Source organism: Perna viridis, chromosome 13 (genome assembly GCF_037379345.1).
Source record: "Perna viridis isolate PV_CMFRI_1.1 ecotype Kerala chromosome 13, ASM3737934v1, whole genome shotgun sequence".
Taxonomy (NCBI): Eukaryota; Metazoa; Mollusca; class Bivalvia; order Mytilida; family Mytilidae; genus Perna; species Perna viridis.
In genome coordinates, this window is record NC_142457.1 from 14,964,228 (window position 1) to 14,988,106 (window position 23,879).

A 23,879-nucleotide genomic window follows, 5' to 3' on the forward strand; every position below is an offset into this window, starting at 1 on the left:
AATCATTAAGCAATTACTTAAATTACTTTGAAACAAGTTTTTTTTAACTATCTTAATTGCTGTCATGCGATCATGATAGGTATGCTGCTTGCGGAAAAAGTTTGTTTGGTTTGTTGGGATATAACGTCCGAGCAGCAATATTTCACCTATATTCAGACAATGAACATGAAATTGATGATAAAATGAACATGAATGATGATGAAATGAAAAAAGGGATGGGACAAAAGGACAATGGGGTCGACAAATTTTGATTGCCACTTGAAATAGGGAGAGGTGGGTAGGGTCGAGCTATTTAGCTTCCTGTTGCGGAGCCCTATGTTTCCTACTCCGGGAGAATACCGCAGTAGGGTTCTTTAACGTGCAAGGAACGTGACATCTTTCCCACCACGTTGCACCACTATGGTTTGCGGTCAGGTTTTCCGTAATATACCTGACAACCCCAGCATGTAACGCGCCAGGGGTACCCAATTCCACCACCTGGGGGCACACATCCCAGTTGCTCTGTGGGCAGAGCGCCTTAGCCCCGGCTAGGGTTCTGAGCATTATTTAGTCGCCTTTTACGACAAGCTTAGCGCTGCTGCAGGCTTATTCTTTTAACACCCGGACCTGCACGCGGCTTGCGGAAAAAGGCAGAACAATTTGTTTGATTGACCAATCAAAAATATTCCCTCGTCCCATTCCCCATTGCCCTATTCATTTACCCAATTCACAATGCTAAATTCCCCATTGCTCCATTCCCCATTCCCCACTGCCCCATTCCCTATTCCCAATGCCCCATTGCCTCATCGACATTCCCTATTGCCCATTCCCCATTGCCCCATTTCCCCATACCCGATAAAATGGGAAGTTTATCCCCTACAGGTACTGTATTACTGTATGAAACACGAGAGTGAAATTATAGAATGTATTTAACAATGTGAAATATCGAAACTTGTTTACACTTGGGCCATTCAGGTATCCACTTATACAGTAATACAATATTAATAAGGTTCATCTGCCTATATACAGGCATACATATATATTTTGTTACACATGTAATCTCTCTCTCTCTCTCTCTCTCTCTCAACGAGTGGGTGGTATATTGAAATCACCTTGTCTGTGAATCTGTCATTCACACCGCCATACCGTCCATCATTTGACATTTATCCGTCTTAAATCAGTTGCAATTATATCGGTTCTGGTTGGATGGATTGGTTACAACTTTTGCCTGTAACTTTAAACATGTCCGTTACATATGACAAACGGTTTTTTTTTAATGTCAAAAACCAACTTTCGGTACGATTGGGGATTTTTTTGCCGCGAAAACGTGTGTAACATTTTTGTTTTTATTGTTTGTACACTTTTTTTGATTATTCTATGCGCTTTTTCAGAAGTCGCTATATGCATTTCGTGGTTTATATTTTTGTTATTCCTATGACTAGTAATTTAGTGTATAAAATATTAATACATTAATATAAAATGTTTGTTCAAAGAAAAACACATGATGTTCTACCTTGCATAACAATATCGCCACAATTTATCTATGCTAAGGTCTTAATCCTGTAGAACTCTTATTAGCGCGTTACTGTAACGAGGAATAAACGTAATTTGTCCGTAATAAAATGACAATAAATCACTTATATAGGTAGGTCATAGTTATTTCTCCTTTTTTCTCTATCTATTCTCATAATTTATTTTGAATGAGCAAACTTCTTTTTCTAAATTACTTTTTAAAACACCAAAAGCATCAAAATTGATTTACGTGGTGGATGCCAATGCCTGAATATTTTATATACAGAAACAATTAAGTGTTTTAAAAGGACATACTTGGATAATTACTTTAACATGTCGACCAATAATTAGACGTTTGGAGTGAATTACTATCATACACATGTATTATTATATATTTAAAATTGTTATTTCATTTTAAGTGTATTTTATACTTTATGTTGTAAATTATGTACATAATACAGGACCATATTGTAAACTAGTCTTCGGACTAAATATGTCATTCTGCTAAAATAATGTCATTTATTAATTTATTATTATTATGACATATTTGCGCATGATGCTTGTTCCTAGATATCTACAATTTACGATTTCGCTTAAAGTGTATTTATGTCGATTTACCTTTGGCCCTTCCTCTTTTTAATTTAACATAGTTCATATGAGAAAATTGTACCGTTTTTCACATAGAAAAGTATGACATTAATAAACTACGTTGATTTTTATTTCAATTGAGATAATACCGCATTATTTGAATTTAAAGCTTTATCAATTTCAATACCTGTCCGCAGCACTATACTATCTACATCATATGTAATGTTTGAAATGAATTGTGTGTAGAAAAAAAAAGTTTTTTAATGATTATAGTTGAATGTAACTTTTTATGTTTTGAATTTCTGAATTAAAAATTCCAACCTTGCATAAATACCAAATCTTTTTATGACTGTTAAACATATTATTGATAATACAATTTAATTTGTGCAGCATGTGCAAATATTCCATATAATTTTGAGCTCTTTTAAGACTTTGACTTACACAAAACAAAATGCAAGGTCTGAGATAACGCAATGCAGTACAATTAGTGTCAGCGATTTATTTGATAAGCAACATGCAAGTTCAGTATTTAAGAAGCGTTATTCATTAAGGAAGGTTGAAAGTTCTTAAAGAATTATAAACAAGTTTAAGTTAAAAGGTAAACGATTTATATTAAGTTCCTGTTGTATATACAACGTGAAAAGCTGTTTAAAGGTCAACACTAAATGTTTAAATACAATACCAATTAGAATATTAAATAAGGTCACCCTTCCTTTCAAATAATATATCTTATATCAACAGTTAGAAAAAAAGTCCTAAAAATATTTGATTATTCTATTTCAATGCAATAACTGTGAAAAGAGCCAATCAAGAAATCCAGCAAAACATGACATTTTTATCTGATTTGAAGGCTCATTAAGGTATACGAGAACGAGCCATGTCAGTGATAAACAAACAGTCTTGAAAACTCACATTTTGGATACAGCATATCATGGTCACCTCATAACTCAAATTTCAATCCAATGGGAGCATTCTATTTTTTTTTTCTCTTTTTTTCTGCGGAAAAATAATTTGCCATGGCAACAGTAATGTTCGAATCTGATCAAAACCTCAAAATTTGGACTCGGCATGTCTCATTGTAAATCTAAATCCAAACTTTTTATCACAATCGGAGCAATTTGAAATTTTAGGTGGAAAATAGGTCGCCATGACATCGGTGACTTTTTAATCATCTCGAAACCTCTTAATTTGGACTGGGCATGTCAATTGCACCCTTCAAAACAATATCATCATTTTGAAATTGTGGTGAGAAAATCGGTGGCCATTGCAACAAGCAACGTCCAGACATTTTTGTCATTCTTGTTCCTCTTGTCCAACTCTTCCACTGTTTCAGATTTCTAGTTCCTGGGCACCTATGTTTCTGAGGAATCGCAATGTCCTATATTTTGATCTTTCCCTTTTTTGTTGCCGCAATTTCAACATGGCCGCCTTTTTGAGTTTGGAAAACTCAAGATGCTACCGGATATGTGTACAAATTTTTGTAAGAATCGGTGATAGCTAAATTGCAGATAGGGCCGTGCATCTCTGTAAAGTTTCGTATCAGTTCACTTTACGGTTTCGAAGAAAAATGGCTGACATTTGTTTTTAGAGGAAAGTAGAAGAATAATAAGAATAATTAAAATTTGTGTTTCCCCAAATTGTGTAGAAGTCGCCTATTCTCAATTGGGACGATCTCAAGAACCTTGATATCAGTTTACTTCAAAATCGGACAACTTTGAAATTTAGCCCGCGTTGGTGATCGTTTTGAAGAAAATGGTAACCATTTGAAAAATGCGGCAGACACATTATTTATATCATCAAATAGGTAGCTATTTTTTTTTCGTTTCCATAAAAACTCATGAAATATCGCTTCCCTTTTTTTCATAATATAATACGGTTTATCAAACTGTACCACCACATTATTTACAAGTTGATGGCTACCTAGATTTCCGAGATAACACAACATCATAACCTGTCCCCCTCCTTTTATTTTATTTTATTGTATTTATTTATTTTTGTCACCAGCGACAGTTATGTACAATATATGAGTAAATTGCCGCTTTTAAATAAAAATTAAGATTAGATTATTTGAACTGACCCTATAGTTGTGCATTTATATCGAAAGATAATATAAGTAATTCGAAAAAAAAAATATTTAAACGTATTTTTCTTTGGATTTGAATATTAGAACGTGTAAAAGTAAATAAAATAACGTCATATTTGCTAAGCCATTCTAAAGACAAAAGACGTCACAGGTGACCGGGGTTATATTTGAGAGAAATGTCTGGAATGAAAATGTTACTCGAGCTGCCAGGTTACGGACATTTCGTGTTCGGTGACTTAATAATAAGAACTTCCAAACTGGGAATTCAAAGTTTGCAATAAAAGGTTTTTTTGCCAATTGGGCCGCAGATTTGTAATCGAGACGGCTCAAAGAACCTTTATATTAATTTTCATCGAATCGCACAACATTGAATTTTCGACCGCGGTAGTCATTTTGAAAATGGCGGCCGTGACACACGCCATTTTTTCGGGGTGATGTTTGCACCATTCAGTTTAATATATGTATACAATGTACCAAATTATGTCAAATTCTGATCTGTAGTTTTCGAGATCATGTAAGTAACAAATTTCTTGCATACCAATAGATAAGTTTAGTTTGTCAGCCATTTTGATAAAAAAAAAATGGCGGAAACTGAGCGTCCGTCGAATATTAGTTCTAACTCCCTGAGAAGTCTGATTTCAGTCAGATGAATCCCATTTGAGACAAAGAGCGTTTTGGCGACTTGTTGAAGATAATATTTGGTTATTTGATATTTTTTTCAACGAGATGAGCATGAGAAAATCTCGCAATTTGAAAAAAAAAGTAATTTGTTTATCGCTGTTTTTTCTGAAGTGTAAGGTATTAGTTTTCTTTCATTTTAATATTCCTTATCTAAATATATGTAATTGTATTGATAAGCGCTGCAAAGTTTCCTTTCGGGACTGTTTTCGGCGACGTGCTACGTGACGTCACGTATGTTGACCGGTGACGGTCGCGTTTAAAATTTGTGGAATAATTTAGAGATGTATTCATTCTTATAGGGTTACTCTATTTAATCATTTTGCATCAAAGACTAGAAAAAAATGCCACACATTAGCCATTATTTCGTATACAGTAAACAAACGGACGGTTATTTGGGTCATCACATATTGCAACGCTGATGCTTGTATGTCACGATAAGACATAGAAACTAGCGGTAATTTCCACTCTCTCTCGACTGGCGTCATCGTATAACGAGATAAAAGGGATTCTTAACAATACTTATAAGAAGAAACGGAACAAAAACAATAAGTAGCAAAACTTCGTTTTGGCGACTTAATCATAATACAGAAGAATCTGTGCAAATACAATAAGCCCCCGACACTTCGTGTTAGGGAATTTAATAATAAAAAAAATTGGAGTAAAATTAATAGGGATCCCGAACTTTCTTTTGAGAGCCCTAATTACCGAACCTATTCGCTCTGGAAATGGTCAGATTAAAATGTCCACATGTCAAATGAAAAACAAATCTAACAACAACGAACATAAACTAATTAAAATCATACATACAAAATAACCAAAGCAAATGAGCAACTCGGACTCAACTAAAGACTGGGAGCATGGACCAGGTGCACCGGTAGTGTCAGCGTCATCTGCTTTTCTAGAAATACTAGCCGAGTTGCTCATAAAAAGTCAAGTCGGCAAGTCCGGGGTAGACGAAAGAGGAAAGGAAAATTATGACACGTTGAACAAATCAGTTTTCATGGCGCAGATGGATGAAAGAAAGAAATATTTATATTAGGTTCATCAGCATATAAACTGATTCATCAACTTGTTCACCAATGAAATACTGCAAAAATGAATATAATTTGTAATGAATGCAGAACATCGGCTGTCAAATTGATCTTACTAAATCACGAACAACAATGGTGAAGAAAGTCATAATGGAAACTTGAAAGTAACGGAGTATATAAAACAGCAACTAGTTCCAACTGAATAAAATAGAGTAAGAAATTAATATGTTCATATGATTTTAAATGTGAAATGTGTCAACATATTTGTCTGCTAGTGGTCGTTTTTACTTTCGCTAATCATTCAAGGTAAGCGGAACTATTTTTTTGTTTTTGTTTTTCAAAATGATTGATAATCAGTCAAAGTGTATTTTCTAATTCGAATATAAACATGAACAAGTCAACTACTGGTCGATTTATAAAGATCGTGATTTTGTATTTCAAAAGGACAAAAGGATAATTTTATCCTCCTCAACATTCGTGATTCTGTTGGTATCTAAGGCTAGACATAGTTGTTGATTTTTTTATCAGATCTAAGAACATAGAGGTATCTAATTGAAGAATCGAAGAAGAAAAAAAACACACAACAATTTGGATTTTGGTCTAAAACAGTATTTATACCAAATTACAACTATTAATCTATTCGAATTTGAATTACCCAAATTTTATTTAGTTCACAATTAATTGATTGATTTGATATATGTTCCAAAACCCGTTAAATTTATATCTGGTTAACTAGTGTGTTAATATTTAACATTTCAGATTATGTCATATGTTATAAAAGAATAATGATATATTTCATAATCAGATTCACGATGAATCATATTTGTTTTCTTATCATTAAGTTATCAAAATGGTAAAAATTTGTTACAAATAGTACATTATCGAACAATTAAGTCCAAATTAAGCTATAACCTTTTTGGAAATTTTGAATAATTATAAAAATATTCAATTAATTAACAGATTAGAAAAAAAAACTAAAGGGATAACATTTGTGGCATCAGCTTTTGACAAAACAGCCTCGATTAACCTTGGTTTTATCATTTTATTTATTTGACTTTCAAAAATGTCAATATTTTGGATCACTTCAGTATATGACATGTACTTGTCAAACAGTAAACTAAATGTTCCGATTAATGATAATTTGTATAAACATATAAAATTCATCTATTTTGATCCACACACCTGCTTGTAGGGTTCCAGTATTAGTATATAATATTGATATGTGTCATAATAAACTAATTATTCATGAATCATTTTGGTGTTATCAAACTGGTATCGATTTATAATCTTCGATTTTAAATACAGGAGATGTCATCCAAAACATTTAAAATTAAATCGTCTGAATTGTGTCAATTTGTTATTTTAAAATTTAGTAGTTATTTAAATAATCAATCACCTAACAGCTTCGAAAAAGGGCGGGGCACGTACTGCATCATGTTTGGACAAAAACGGCTTATTTTTATTTTTTTTTCTTTATTTTATTTTCTTTATTTTTTTTTTTTATATTTTTTTTCCAATGAATTTGATATTTTAGTTCAGGTTATAATTTGGAGGATGTATTTTGCTGCATTTAAAGAAAAAATAGGGAAGCAAACGTACCTGGTGGATGTCTGTTGTTGTTGAGTATATATATCTTCATTTGTCTTTTTAATTTCCTTCCAACATGCTCTATCATATGTGATATGAAAAATATAAACAGCTCTATAATTTGATGCAACGAAGACAAGAACATAATACATATTAATATTTTTATAATATAAGATATAATTATCTTCTTTGATAAATTTATTTTGTGTTTTTCAAGATAATCTTGGTTTAATGCAAATTGTAAAAAAATGGTCGTGCAGTTGTCAATCGAATAAGATATTGACGGAAGTTACATTTGTCAATTAGATTTACTTGAATGTTAATTGAGATTTTTCAAATATTAATTTTCATTTAAAAGACTGTAAGATGTAAAGCATTGATTAGATTTATGACGTCATTGAAAACTCAATGGAGTCTTGCACGGACGCGAATCAACTTAATGCCACAGATAAACTTTTAACTATTTCGATTTGTGAGAATATTTTAGTGTTCTTATTTGTAAGGAAAAGCATCCTACATTTTGAAAGTTTAATTTGATTATTTGCACCATCAGAATTAGGGAACCAATACACGATTATCCGTATTACTTAGGTAAATTGAGTTATAGTTTCACTGAAATGCCCTGAAAATGAAAATGTCTGTTGCAGATTAAGTACGCCATATCTATTGTATTGCATTAATAACATAAAAAAATTATACCATGATACAACTTTTAACATTACGATAAATCTTAGTTCAGACAGTACTTCACTAAAAACACAGTCGTATATTTTTGTATACTTCAAAATCTAAATTAAGTATCAAATCTAAAGAGTGATAATTAAAAATATATCTACATTCCAAGTCGAACTCAAGCATCAAGATTGTTTATTTATTTTTTAAATAAATTTTGCTGTGATTACTAATGACATTTGTTTCCTCAAACATCATTCGTATATTTTTTTTCGGGACACTTATGTTATATCAATACTTTTCTGATACACAATCGTTAAAAAGGTTTTTTTGTTTATTTGCGGCCGGTGATGTAAGATGTCCATATATGTGTCAGCGAGTGATTATCACAAGTCTTTATATTTGATGGGTTTTTAGGATATTTGTCTGTTTAATTCTTTGTTCTTATGTTTTCCACCTAAACAGATAGCATCAATTACGTGACTCTGTGATTATGAAATTCGGTTCCTTACGTCTTAGCAGAAATTTATGTAATGTTAATTGATATTATGACGCTACTTTCATTAACAAGGCCAGTACTGACATCATCAAATACGTTTGTCATGATATCTGTATTACTCAACTTATTAACTTTAAATTTTCCTTATCCAATACAGAAAAAAAAACATGAAATTAAGATGCGTTGATCAACGGAAACTTAAGGTATAAACTAACCAGTAACACACATTGTAGCGGACAATATGCGCACCTATATTGAATCATTTGTTCAAATTTATGGTGATTCAACCCTTTAGGTAATGATAAAATTAGGACGAAATAAAAAGAAATAATTTAAGAAAGATATTTCCGCACACGTCTTGTTTTTTGCTTTTGCTTTTCTTTTTTTTTTTGCTCACGGATTTGAAGTATTAAAATCATAATTTTGACGTCATATTTTGTTTCTTGATCTGTGTTATATCTCATTTTAACGGGCACCCGTCTTTTACGGAAACTTATCACATCTGTTGAATCATTTATATTTAAATGCTCAACTTTTAACCATGAAAACTGATTTATTCAACGAGTCATACTTTGCCTTTCCCCATTTGTCTACCCCGGACTTGACTTTTTATGAGCAACTCGACGGGTGTTTCTAGAAAAGCAGAGTACGCTTACCCTACCGGTGTCCCTGGTCCATGCTCCCAGTTTTTATTGGAGTCCGAGTTGCTCATTTACTTTTGTTACTTTGTATGTATGATTTTAGTTACTTTATTTTCTTTGTCGTGTGTGTCTGTTTTCCATGTCTGGTCTTTGTCCCTGGATTGCATTCTTTTGATTACCACTATAACCTTGGTTCCCTTGATTACTCTTATAATCACATCATCATTCACTTCATGTCGTAGGATTGAGCTTACCAAGGAAGTATCGTCCATTCCTTGATAAACTACAAATGTGTGATTTCCCTGAATACTGTATTATTGTGGCGTATATCATCCTTTTCAATCCGCGCTATTTCGTCATACCTAAAGATATCTTTGATTAAAACATTTCACATTTCTTCGTGTTTCAATATATTAGAAACTAGTCTGGTTTTCGTTTGAATGTCGATGTAAATGACTTTGTATACTCCTTAGTACCAATGCAATTGGTTTTTACTGCAAGTTGGAAATGCACAACCCTATACATATACCAATTAAAACGATTGTGATTTTAATCTCAGAAAAGAGTCGTAAAAATCATGTACAAAAGTGTGATATCCTTCATGTAAAAGAAAATCATGACAAAACTCTAATTTAAGATACAAGGTGCATAACCTAAAGGATATATTGTGTTCTAACCTGTAATGCATTAAACACAAACAATTTACCACACTCCAACACTGTTCTGTTACATATATCAAAGATTTTCAATCTTCCATCATATTTAATACCTTAACATTGCCATTCTGTTACGTTAAAGCCCGCTGTTTTTAATCATTATATACAAGAGTAAGATATTCATTTAAACGATAAGGTTCACACTACTAAGACGGACGTACTATTATCATAGTATTAGCATGAAACACAATATGCTACTTAATTTAAAAGAGCTTTTCAGGAATTTAGCGAGATATTTTATGTTAAATGATACGATCTTACTTTCTTTGCACAAAAAACTATCTTACTCAGTAATCATACAAAGACCGATAGCGTTATTCCAGATAACTAAAACTATTCAAGTATCAGTGATTTCAGGAATATTCCAATACACTATTGTGTAACTATTGTGTTAGAATGTAATGTGTTAAGTCATATTTGATTCAGTTTAATTTAGCATTTTAAAGGAATATCTATGAAAAATAAGGATTGTACGAGATAAAAGGTAAGACATTTAAATGCTTCTGAACTGAGGCTTGAAGAATATTATTGCTTGCTTCAAGATACTCACATTTAGACATTTTGTTTACCAATAGATAAATCTGAGGTATAGAAAGACCTTTCCTGTCAGAGTAACAAAACTATCGTATATTTATGAATAAGTTTTTTTTTTTTTTAATTTAATTCAAAGTTCCAATAAATACTTTATTTATATATTTATTCTTGATTTTCTAAGGGACATCTGCTGACAAAATTTAAGTTATTGTGTTTCGATATCGTTCACATTTTTAGAATGAGGATGTAAAAAATGACATTAAAATAAATAAAGCAATCTGCTTGTTTAGAAAAGGCGTATTATGTACATGTATTGATAAAAAATGTGATTTTATACCTATTTTCTGCAGTATATCCATCCACGTACAATGACAGTCTATATTTGATATTTTAAATGAATATGATACTTATACATTATTGTATAGTTTTAAGTTTTGTTCTATCATTACAATAAGTAATTTCGTCTTAAACGTATATATTTGCACGCTCCATATTATTATCGAATTAATTTACATGGTGTTGTTAACTTTCTATTTTTCGTGGATTAAGGATTCTTGAATTCGTGATTTTGAGGTTTTCAGTATACAGCAAAGCAAATCTACTTTCCGTTGAGGACATAATTCCGTGGTTTGTGCTACCCACGACAACAACGAACAATAGTCCTTGTACCTGTAATATTGCCAAAGAATGGCAAATGATAATAGGTGTATGATCCTGGGATTACATTGAAAATATCTAATTTGATAGCCAAGAAAGGAAAGAAAGAAGCGGCACCAAACTATTCTTAAATATATAGATCATATTTCATAATGCAAATACGTGGTTGATTGATCATGCAGATGCAATATATTGATAAATATGAACTGTTCAATTGGTAATTTGAAACTGATTTGATACATGTGATTTGTATTTAGTTGCTTAACCAATGCAGCATTTATTTAGTTTCCGTGACTGGTTTTTTTACGATGAATTTATAGTTGCATAGAAGAAGTTTTCCAGTTGCTATCCCAACTATCACTATCATTTGAAGGTATTGAGATTAACACATTATCATCTGGACCTATTAGAAGTGTATTAAAGTTGTTCAATATATATCATGACCGACATTTATGGCATTAAAAGTTTATACAGCTTAGTAGCAGATAATATATCAGATGAAGAAATATTAGAACGCATTCAATCTTTCATTAATTCGTCAGATTCAAAACGGCTACTTTTTGTTTCCATTGATATCCTTGTACTGTTAATTTATCATTTACCTTAGCAAAAATAATGGTTCAGTCTGCCTTAACCACAATGTTAACCCACTAAAAGCTCAGAAGAATATGGCCGATTTTACCTGTCAAATAAACAGTTTAACCTGTCAACTTTTTCTTAATTTATGTCTTTAGGGAACAATGAAACAATTGATATTTGCATGATTCTTATATCTATAACGTCTGTAAACCATTGAACAATGAACATACATAGTATGTGATATAATTTGTTTTAGTTAGCACTATTCAATCTCATGAAATATTACCTGAAACACTTGCAATGAAAATAAAACAGGCATTTGGTCCTGAGTATACAACGAAATATTTATAATTGGAAAGCCAAGAAACGGGAAAAAGAGACGCACTGTTGTCTTATAGATATTTCATAATATAAGCATGTGGTTGATTGATCACACGATGCAATTAGTAATTTGAGGCTTATTTGAAACACGTGATATGTACCTATATTATATATAAGTTGTTAATCAAATAATAAATTAATTTAGTTTGCATGACTTTGTTTTCAGATTGAAAGAATAGTTGGACAGAAAAAGGTCATTCATTAGAAATTATCGAGTTAGAATCATTACCATCTGGAAAAATTGGAATGTAATAAAGTTGCATTGTTGTTTTAATTGTACATTTTAAAGGAACATTGCTGTGAAAGTTATAAATATATTAATCAACGTATTCATTTTGCTACAAGGCTATAAAGGAATACATCACAACATTTATGATGACCGAAATCGACGATATTAAAAGTTTGTACAGCTATGTATCAGATAACATATCAGATGCAGAAATATTAGAACGCATTCAATCTTTCGCTAATTCGTCAGATTCAAAACGGCTACTTTTTGTTTCCAATGATATCCTAGTGCTGTTAATTATTCTTTATGGAACTGTGTCTTTTTTGGCAACTGTTGGAAATAGTGTCGTTATTTTTGTCGTTTTAAGGAGAAGCAATATGCGAACTGTGACCAATATATTTATTGCTAATCTCGCATTCGCCGACATTTCTATTGGTATCTTTAGCGTCCCGTTCCAGTTTCACTCCGCTGTATTACAACGTTGGGTTGCTGCTGATATCATGTGCAAAATAGCGCCGTTTGTGAAAAATTTATCGGTCAATGTCAGCATTCTGACCTTATCAGTCATTGCCATCGATCGTTACATCGCTGTCATGTATCCACTTCGAGCTGGGTTCAGAAAGAAAATTGCTATATGCGTGTTGCTAGGTGTATGGCTTTTAAGCATTTTGTCAGCCATTCCAGATCTGATTTTCTTCTATGTTAAAACTATATTTGATATACAGATAATGGCAAAGAAACAAATATGTCAAGTCCAATGGCCTTCAAAAACATTTTCAACCGTCTACTCTATGTACAAGTTGTTACTTCAATACTTCGTGCCACTGTTTGTTATAAGTGTGTCTTATTTTCGAATTGTGTGTAAAATTTGGGGCAATAAGGCTCCAGGAGAAACAATTATCCAAGGGCATCATACAAGGACAGTAAACAGAAAAAAGGTAAGCTTTTATTTTTGTCATCCTCTCCTTCAGATACAAAACATTGAGTCACTGGCGGATGGAAGGAAAAAGTTCTGTTAAACAAGCTGTTTATATGTTGAAACTACGTTTCTAAAATTACATAGTAATTATTTGCATCATTAATATAAGACATTTAGAAAATACATTTTTATTTTAATCACTATATTTGTCATTTGTCTTAATTCAAGGTGTGTTGTTGGTCCTATTTTACCTCGTCCGACTTTTCTGTGGATCACGTTGTAACGTCCAATAATTTAATTTTATTTTGTTCAGGAGATAATTTCCTGTAAAATTGACATTGGATCTTTAGTGATTCAAGGGTCACTTTTCACCATCTCAAGAACACTTATGGCAAAACAAAGCCACACAGTTTCAAAACCCAGGACTACAATAACTAGATAGACAATTGTCGAATAACTTTTCGAATATTACTAGTTAAACTAACGTTTTTAAACAAAACTTGGCTAAAGTTTCATTATTTCGTTTCTGTGATAAACGAATGAGTTGTAGCTTTGCATTTTACACTACATATAAACAAAAGACATTGTAATAAAACCATTCGTTAAAATGGACAATAATTTACGTTTTTTTTACACGGGATTAATCTGTCTCATACTACAGAATGACGACCGTTATAGTGTATTCATATGTAAACAAAGAAATTCTGCACAAATCAACTCCCAAGGTACTCAACAGATCAAGTTTTATTTCATCAGTTTTATCAGAAATATAATACGTGTAGTTAGGAAGAAATCCAGAATGTACTCGATAGAAAAAAACAGGGGTGTAAAACAATGCCGTTATTTTATTTATTTAAAATGTCCACCTTCATATAACTTCAGTTTTTTTTTTTTTTTTTTTTTTTTTTTTCTGTTTGAATGTTTGCTTTTAATAAACGTTTTGTTTGAATTGTTTTTATTTGTTTAAAAACAAACATTGCAGTCTAATGTTTAAAAACAAACTACGAACAATGCCTTTTACAAAGTGCCATATCGATTTACAGTCAAATTTTATATCAAAAGTGAAAGATTGTAAAAAAAAAGAAACTAAGAATGGTTATATGGTCTGCAGCTTTTTTATACCTTTGTTGTGGCTTTTTGACATGCATGTATCATTTCCTGTCTGATGTTTATAAAGATTTCTTTTAAAAATTAGTTTTTTAATGCTACATGTATAATAAAAAAACAGAACTTTTTTAAAACAAATCCGTTTTCACACTGTATACTCTCGCTTATTTACAAATGCCACTTTTCCCGGTCATAATATTTTTGTGGAAGTGTTGACAATGAGAAAGCCATCCACCAAAAGCCAGGCAACAAACAATTAAACTCCTACAGGTCGCTACACGGTTTTCAATGATAGGCAAAACCCATGCCATACAGCAAGCCTCTAAAAACAATTTGAAGTGAAACTATTCATAAAAGATGAAAAACTTACACGGAATAAACATATAAAAAAAAACATGATAACAACTGGACTATAGAAAATGTACTTGGGAAAGCCATGCTTTAAGTATGTGGCGCGGTTAAACATATTCGTGAGCGCCCAACCCTCCCAAAACAGGAAAAGATACATGCTTCTAAAACTCCGTAAAAACACGTAACTCTTCATAAACCATATTTCAATTACTGGCGACCAATTTCCAATCCCCATCTGTCTGATCGCTTTTTTATGAAAATTACATTACAAAAAGTTTTATTTTTATTAAAATGTTGTTTTAGCTTAACGCTATATAGGATTTGATATTTTGTCAAAATTTAGCCACAGTCCCTCCCATTCTGAACTCTTTATCCGTCTAGTTCAAAATCCTCATAGCAATATCCGATATACCAACTTTGCCTCTATTTGTTATCCTCTACAAAAGCCTGTAAAAATTTCCTAGGCACAAATATCATAGCGGTCAACAATGCGATAAATATAATTTAATACAAAACACCCGGCAAAACCCGAGGCTAATTTGAATGTTACATTTATTCGTTATCATAGTTATTGAAATATAAGAAGTCTAGAGGCACCTCCGTGGCATCATTTAAATACTTACCGTAAGTCAAATAAAAGTTGTTTAATAAATGTCTACGTTATTTGGCTTATGGGTATAGAACAATTCTAACATTATTGGGAAAGTCTACTGCTGCGTTGTATAAACAATGAATTCTAAATCTAACCTGTTTTTCCCCTTTGCACAATACAAACAAATAATGGATGCCCACGTGATCAATTAGCTATAGCAAGTATATAAAAAAGTGGATTGTTAAGTCAGCGAAGGCGTCAATAATTAAATGATGGCTAAATATATTATACCCGGTACAAGTAAAAAAAAAATTGGACATCATAGAAATTATCGTTGGTCACGCACATGTGACCATTTTTTTAGTATAAGCAATTGGTTTATATCAAGAACAACTACGTGGTGACAAAAAACTGTAACAACGTTAACACATGTATTCTTAGCTTACCAATTATTGTATTTGTATACTCTGTGGTCTCAAGTGTGATAAGACCTCTTGCATTGTTTACAGTACCTATCGGCTCATGCTGCTTTATTGTGTGACATATAATATTTTACACCTGTATGTTGGTTCTGTGTTTAAGTTTCGTACTGCCTCTGTCTTTGTATGTACATATTTCAATTATTTAATTTTGCATATGTTCACAAATCATAGTGTTTAAAATCATATTCCAATATGACGTGTCTTTAAAAACCACCACAGACATATTAAAACTTTGATAAAAATATGTTAAACGTCATAGCCTCTCTTCATTGAGTTCAGCGACATTATCTTATAAGAGTTTTCTTATAACTCTTGCAATTGGCTAAAAAACATGGACTGTGTCTTAAAAAAATATGACGAAACTTGTCCTTTTATAATTGACGTTATCCTGGAAATTCCTTGTTATTATTTTTAACCACAAATTGTTTTCATCAATGCAACACATTTTGACCGGCAAATAATTTCGTCACATTTACTTCGCTCAAATTGTATCTTAAAGTAAAGCTTAAATAACTTTTTGCATAATTAAAAAAAAAAACGAGACCAAAAAAAATAATAGTACAAAACTGTACAAGTGCATGCATAACCAACAATCCGATATTCTATCTATGCGAGTCTGTGCGATAAACTACGGATATTGGTATTGTAACATATTTCATCACCACATGGTTGTTCCTGATAAAATCTTTCGATTTGGTTGTCTGGTTAAGTGCTTGAATCTGTAAGAATCAGGCAGAATTGGAAAATAAATACTCACGCTCAGTAAAAAAAAACGATGGCACTTGGTTTATGGGCTTTTGAAGACGAATTAACAGTTCGTTTGTCTCCCAGTTTTTAGGGGAGTCCGATTTGCTCATTTGCTTTCGTTACTTTGTATGTATGATTTTAGTTACTTTATGTTCTTTGTTGTGTATGTCTGTTTTCCATGTCTGGTCTTTGTCCCTGGATGGCATTCTTTTGATTACCGCTATAGTCTTGGTTCCCTTGATTACTCTATGAATAACAGCAGAGTCTAAAATGTTCATATTTTGTCATATTGTAGGTGGTAAAAATGTTGATAACTGTGACTACGCTGTTTGCCATATGCTGGATTCCACTTCAGTCATACAACTTAATCAACGCAGTGTATAAACGCATAAACAGGTATATCATAATGTGAACATTTTAGTAGATTGTGATACATTTTCATCTACGAAATGATTTTTATTATATTAAACATATTGATGAACATTTCAACAGTAGATAGTCCTAATACAAGACAAATATTGTGAAACTACAAGTGTTAAAAAAATAATGTTTGCTAACTTGTTTTACAAAAAAATAAAATTTTGCATGATAAAACCCGAGGATATACAGTTTACGCCGTAGTTTTGTATCATACCAATTTTCAATATATTACTGGTAATCCACACAATTGCAAACTACTATTTATTGCAAAATTTATTTCTAAAACAATTACACTTCATTTAATAATATGTTTTGCAAAATAGTTGTAAGTATTCAGAAAATAAATTTTCTATATATTTCTTCAAGTTTTTACTTGAACAAATTCTGTATCATTGGACTTATGTGATTTTTGCCGACAATAAAATAGAATTCAACAATGATCAACTACATATGTTCTGAATGAAATTATCAATTCTCTCTAATATTAATTATGTTTATCGTTAGGTATAAATACATCAACATTATATGGTTTTGTTCTAACTGGTTGGCCATGAGTAACTCCTGCTATAATCCATTCATCTATGGGTTACTTAATGTAAGTTGTCTTATCATCAATTATTTTAGGCTGAAAACATAATCAAAGTGATTGTTTGTTCTTTAAGCCCTTGTCCACGAGACTGTTTATTAATTCAGTTTATAACTTGTTGAAAATTTCTTTGATTTCATCGTTAAAAACTCCATTTAATGTCTAACAGTTGTGTCCTTTCGCGAATGCGGCCACATTTTCTGTAGTCATACATGTATTTTTTTTTTGTATCAACATGGCTAATATACGTGTATGGAAAAGGGTTTCTATTGATTTTATTACCAAAAGAGTTTCTACTGATTTTATTACCAAAAGAGTTTCTATTGATCTTATAACCCGTTCATATATAAATCACATAAGCAGATAGTTTTGTCGTTGAATGTGGGGGACTTCAGAAGAGTGAAGCATTGAGTTAACTTTGTAGTTGGCACTGTCATTATAATTCTCGAACGCATTTTATAACGTTTATACGCGTTCAATCCCTGCTTCCAAACCTAAAAACTAACAAGGTTGCTAAGAAATAATTATTTCATATTAATGGAATGTCATTAGGAAATGACAAGTGAAAATAAAAAGTCTAAAGAAACATAACTTTAACTGGAACAAGTTAGTTGGTTCTTTATGCAGGGCAAAACACTTCAAAGTAAAAAGATATGGCCATATATTGTCTTACTACTTATAACTACATCGAAAACAGTTTATCATATAATAAAACGAACACATGTAATGTTCTTTTAATGCATACTTCAAATTGCTTACAATTTTGTTTTTGTTTAAAATTGTACTCGTACTTCTACTAAGTCTTTAATTTCAAATATCTGGTACATAATTAGTTATGTACACCATATTCGATTTGACCGATTTCCAAAACGTTGGTCTTGGAAACGTATTTAAAACAACTTCAATGTAGATATATATGAATTCTAGTATAGCATTTAACTCAATATCTTTTTTTCAGGAAAAGTTCCAACAGGAGTTTAAAAGTTTGTGCAGGATTTGCTCATGTTGTAATAAACCAACATCATCTAGTTACACTCTTTATAACTCATTTGACGAAAATCCTCATAAAACTCTGCATTATTATCAGAGTACGGATAGCTGTAATGGTAGACACAACAGTAGGTCTCGCATGAATAAGAACGAGTCTTTTAGATTACTAAGACACAATTCTGCCTCGTCGAGAATGTAATGCACTGATGTTGGTCCATTTACATAGTAGTGCTTGGGACATTTCTTGTAATCGTTTTTTGTCAATTAATTAATGGTATCTTGATTATTCTAACTTTGTATGATAGTCAGATAAGAACCTGCATAATAGTGTATTGTACAATATGTTACAACCCATTTGTTAGAACAGTGCCCTATTATTATTTTTAACGTTTAATTTTTACTTTTGGGTTTATTGGCACGTGAATATTTCCAAAATATATTTGTTCCCATAACTGATATGACAAATGAAATTGATTTGATGTACATTTAAAATAATTCCTAATTTAACTTCATTGACCCGATTGATTGCCCAGTTGTAAATATTCCTATATGACTTAAAAACGAGTTGTTCCCCACACTTTGATTCGAGTATGTTTTGTACATTTAGTTAAATGATATATTGCATTACCTGCACAGTTGATAACGTGCAACGAAAGTATTACTTGTTATTTTAGATACAATCATTACGAAGGTTATTTCTTTTTCAATAGAAGAAAACATTCAAAGGATACCCAAAAATAGGGGTATTGAGGTTGAAGCAATCAAATCATCATTACTATGGATGGTCGTATATAAGCTGTCACACCCATAGTGAAAAGTTTGAAATCTGAAAACTCAGGCTAAAAAAAACAAGAATATTTAGGGTATGAGTAGTATTTTTGATACAGTCCTTGAACCGATCCACGCAACGATTTGACGGATCGATGACCGTTGGCTGATTGATCGTGGACGAATCGATGACCGATGACCGGTGATCGAACTGATCGCAGTTTTGTTGTATAAAATGGCGTAAGATATGTTTTGAATAAAAGAAATGTAAAATAAAAAGTATAAATTGATGTTTAAATCTATTACATTATGTAAATATGTGTAAAAGTGACAACGAAAACAACAAAAACCGTAATAATACATTGACCGCTCTGTTGTCACGTGATGCGATCACCAGTTTGGTGGATCGGTTTGACGGATCGATGACTGACAGGAAACTGATCGAAGATCGATGACCGATCGCAATTGTTGTTGCACGGATCGGTTCGGGTACTGTATATATGAGTAGGTTCACCACGATGGGCATGAAAATGTTGTGAGGAAAACTGGAAATGTATTCAGTAGGGTAGCTTCAGGCTGAGACAATCGGTCACCCTGTGTTCCTAATTTTATGAATCTTGGGAAGAATATAGAAAGGTGAAGTTCTGATTGAGATACAACCAAACTGATGGCGTCTTTGGGGAGATGCTAATGTCTATTGCTGTTGAAATGAATAACTTGATTTTTTTTCTGATTGTCTTTTGTAGTATTAGCCCTGAGTTTTTTTTTTTACAAAATTTAGAATCAGAACGTTGAAATTCCCCCTCTGAGAAATCGCATTGAGCATCCCAGGCAACTAGAGATCCACCTTTGTCCACAGCCTTGGTGACAATGTCTGTACGAGGCTTGAGATGGCGGAGGGCGGCCTGTTCCTCAGTAGTCAAGTTTTGTCTCTTCAGGGGTTTTGTATTTAAGTTGTCAACATGGCTTTAACAAGTTCTATTGTACTGGTCAAGGATGGGGAACCAGTGGGGCTTGGGGTATAATCCGATTTTTTTCTGTTGAAATTTAGAAAATAAAAAGGCTGTGGACCGGTCTTGGCAGAAAAAAAATGTGCCTTTAATAAGAAAGGCGGAAGAAATACTGGAGGTTGGTTTGATTTGGAATCAATCAATCGCAGGTGTGGAAGGAAAAAAAATTAATACTTCTGACAGAAAAAAAAATTTAGAGTCGCTGAGGACTGCCGAATCTGGAATGCAACGGACAATCTCGTCAACTTCACGTTGGTTGGGTTCATGGTTGGAGCAATTGAAAGGTCCCTGAGGGTGATCTGGGATTAACTGATGTGTTGACGATTTTCCCGACAATATCCTTTGCAACTATTGGATAGCAATGGGAAAAGAGCTGTTTTTGATGAGGTCCTTTTTCAGACGGAGGCGTTCAAGTTAAAGTTGGACAGCTTGAACGGTCAGACGCATCAGTGATAATAAGTATTGACGAGAAAGGAATTGGAACTTGGAATAAAACTCCTCGTTGTAATAAATTAGTTTGCGCTCATATTGCATTTTTACCTGTGTTAAAGATGAAATTAAACGTAGTGTGTTAAAAACTTTGCAGATTAACGTGTATTGTACACACCATGTCTCCCTTACGGGTCAGTTTAGGAAAGTACACCCTAAAAAGGGAAAATCAAGCCTAACACTCGTCAAAACATTTTTTTTTGTCGTTGATGGGATAAGTTTATATTGGGATATACAAGGTTTTTATACAGTTGTGTGTTATATATTCATTATTGTTGTTTTATATTTGTTGTCTATATTATACTTGTAAAAAACTTGTTGAATAATGCTGATATTGAAATTATTCAAATCACAACGAAACGACCTAGAAATTCTGCACTTTTTTCTATATGAAGTTATTCGTTAACAGTTTTATTTGAACCGTATTCAGCAATTCCTTTCCTCTGCCTTAAAGAGGACAAGACGCAATGAACTCAAGCAGAAATTGTATCATGATTAGTATTCTCATAGAGATGATATTGATTTCTTTACGTACGATGACTTATTCCAATTTTCCATATCTTTTATTGATTTTAAAATGTTTGGGAATGCTCCTAATGTCAGTTCACTGGACCTTAAATGATGATCCCTGACAGATTGAAGCAATCCAATACGTGATATGATTTTAAAAGGATTTATTTTATATCTCAGGTTAATTAATATATCCCAATAGGAGTTGGAGCTTCCTTGGTAGTAACGAAGGATCCTGATTTCTGGCCAAATGTCCCCCTTTCGGTAAAAAAATATTTAGAAGACATTCGTCTGAAATATTTATTCTCAAAGGTTTTATGTTCTGCATAATATACTACTTGATTTTTAATTAAAATTTATTAAATATTTGTATATAGATTAAGTCTGTTTACATTCATAGATGTCTGCATTGTCTATTTTAAATGTTCTTTACGCGATAAGTTATCTGTAATGAATTTAATGGTTTCGATGATGAAATGATCCTGAATGTTAATTTGTTTATATGTAAATATTTTGAGAGATCGTGATTTCTTACGAGGTCTGTTTTCAATAAAATTGGTAGAAGGAAAAAAATCATTGGAACGTTGGTATTCAGATTTTTACATTAATCTTATGTAAGCATCCAATTAGCTTGGATTCATTTTATTCTGCTTCAACCAAAAGCTTGGAAGGCTTATATTCCTATTAGAATGGTAAACAATTAACAGAAACTCCATTTATCATTGTTTTACCACAGGCTATTCATTCATGTCGTTATTAAGAATGAGACGTAAGTGGCCAGCCCATGGTAATGTAATGATACATAGAGTTTCCGTAATTCATTTTTTTTAATTGATACATGTTCGTGTGAAAAAAATGTTTCGTGCCTTTCTATACCTGTGAGATACAACACATATCACAATAAAGCATACCTTAACTATCTAAAATTCAAAGGAGAGTTGCGGCAAACAAGGCGATTTAAGTGGCATTTGCTTTCAGCATGTCAGTTTTCATATTTATCTTTTTATACTTTAAATGGGAAATACTTACAATCACCACTTTTCTATAAGAAAAGCTTATTATCCTTAAATAAATACTAAGATGACTTGAAATGTTTGACATTGTATTGCTCTTGAATCATATAAATTTCCAATCTACAAACTTAAACACTTAAGGTAATTCAAATTTCCCACAGAAAAAACACCATCAACTGTACACTACCAATTGCATAATTTTTTATCAAATATTTACATTATCAAATAAATTTTATACTTTCTTCAGTATTTAGAATGTTATCCATATATAAAGTATATGCACTTTTCATATAAATTATAACCTTAAAAACTTATCTCCCCCAACACTATTTTCATTCCCAAACGCCATATTTTTCACTTCCATATACAAAACAATGGTATAGTTCATCCCGTACAGGCACTGTATCAATGACATTTGTGTACGGGAATCTATAAATACTTATGCGACAAAAGGATAAAACCCTTTGTTCAATTTAACATTGCACGTTTCCATTGTCATTCACTAGAAATGCAAGATAAATGAATCAATCTCCAAAGGGAACGAGTTGCATATCTGATCATGTAAGGTTATTTGGCATTATCAAGGAGTAATTAATCAAAAAAAGGTCGCCATAATTAAATCAACAATTTCATCAAAATGTCAATATCATGCAAGAATAACTTGACTGATTTCTGAGTATCCAAAAATCTTAGTAGGGTTCAACATACAACCGCTCAATTTAAACATTAAGACCGAATACTTAGAAAGTTTTACCAAATTATTTAAAACAAATAAAGCAAAAGTAAGCTTTTGTATTATTGTGTTATAATAGACCTAGGATCTTCAAAGAAGAAGCTGAATTGTGTAAGGAAATACTTTTACACCAACCTTAATTTGGTCACTGTCGTATCCTCACTTCAAAAATAAAACAATGGTTCGCTTTTATATTCAACCGCAATTCTACATCAGAATATTTGCAATCGTTTCGTAGAAAGGCATATAATAAGGTATAAGAAATGAATTTAATGTTCTCAGTTTCATTTTATAATAAATTATTTATTTCATCTTTCAAATCACAAGCACATAATTTGTAGTCAGTTTCAATGCTATTGGAATTACGTCAGGATTTTGTTTTATTGTCTTGTCTTTAATTGAATCACTACCGTTTCAGTCTATAAATCAATTTAACACAATCCGTTAAAATTGCTACATTAGAGTTCCGAGTCCTGATATTAGACGACGCATTAGCACTAGCATCTCGTTGTTATTTGTTTGTACTGTTCGAAAGCTTTCACGACTTACCGACAACGAAATCATATTACATATATATTATAATGTGAAATTCTATAGATAATGCCATCCTTAGCATTGTGCAAGGCATTCAATGAACCTAAAGATTAAAAAAAACAAAGTTTCAATACATACTTATAAATTCATTAACATAGGGAAATGGATAAAAAAATATTATTGTTTCAAATTTCTGTTTTTAATTTGAAATAATTGTTAAGATATGGTTCAAAGAAAATTATGGGGACTTTGATTCCAG

The 23,879-nt window shown here is 32.0% G+C and overlaps 1 protein-coding gene across 1 annotated transcript; it reads left to right on the plus strand.

The window, feature by feature from the left end:
- The first annotated feature begins 12,312 nt into the window (after positions 1-12,312).
- Positions 12,313-22,425, plus strand: LOC148599705 (neuromedin-K receptor-like). The gene is made up of 4 exons (XM_088559149.1): positions 12,313-13,307; positions 16,863-16,963; positions 17,492-17,582; positions 18,532-22,425. The coding sequence occupies exons 1-4, from the start codon at positions 12,513-12,515 to the stop codon at positions 18,760-18,762; spliced, it is 1,218 nt and encodes a 405-aa protein (XP_088415275.1). The 5' UTR covers positions 12,313-12,512; the 3' UTR covers positions 18,763-22,425.
- The last annotated feature ends 1,454 nt before the right edge of the window (positions 22,426-23,879 follow it).

Bases quoted from the DNA above. Each gene is read 5' to 3' on its own strand.
- LOC148599705 (XM_088559149.1), top strand. From the start codon at position 12,513: ATGATGACCGAAATCGACGATATTAAAAGTTTGTACAGCTATGTATCA. The intron at 13,308-16,862 runs GTAAGCTTTTAT...GTCATATTGTAG, and splicing joins GGACAGTAAACAGAAAAAAG to GTGGTAAAAATGTTGATAAC. The intron at 17,583-18,531 runs GTAAGTTGTCTT...TCTTTTTTTCAG, and splicing joins TCATCTATGGGTTACTTAAT to GAAAAGTTCCAACAGGAGTT.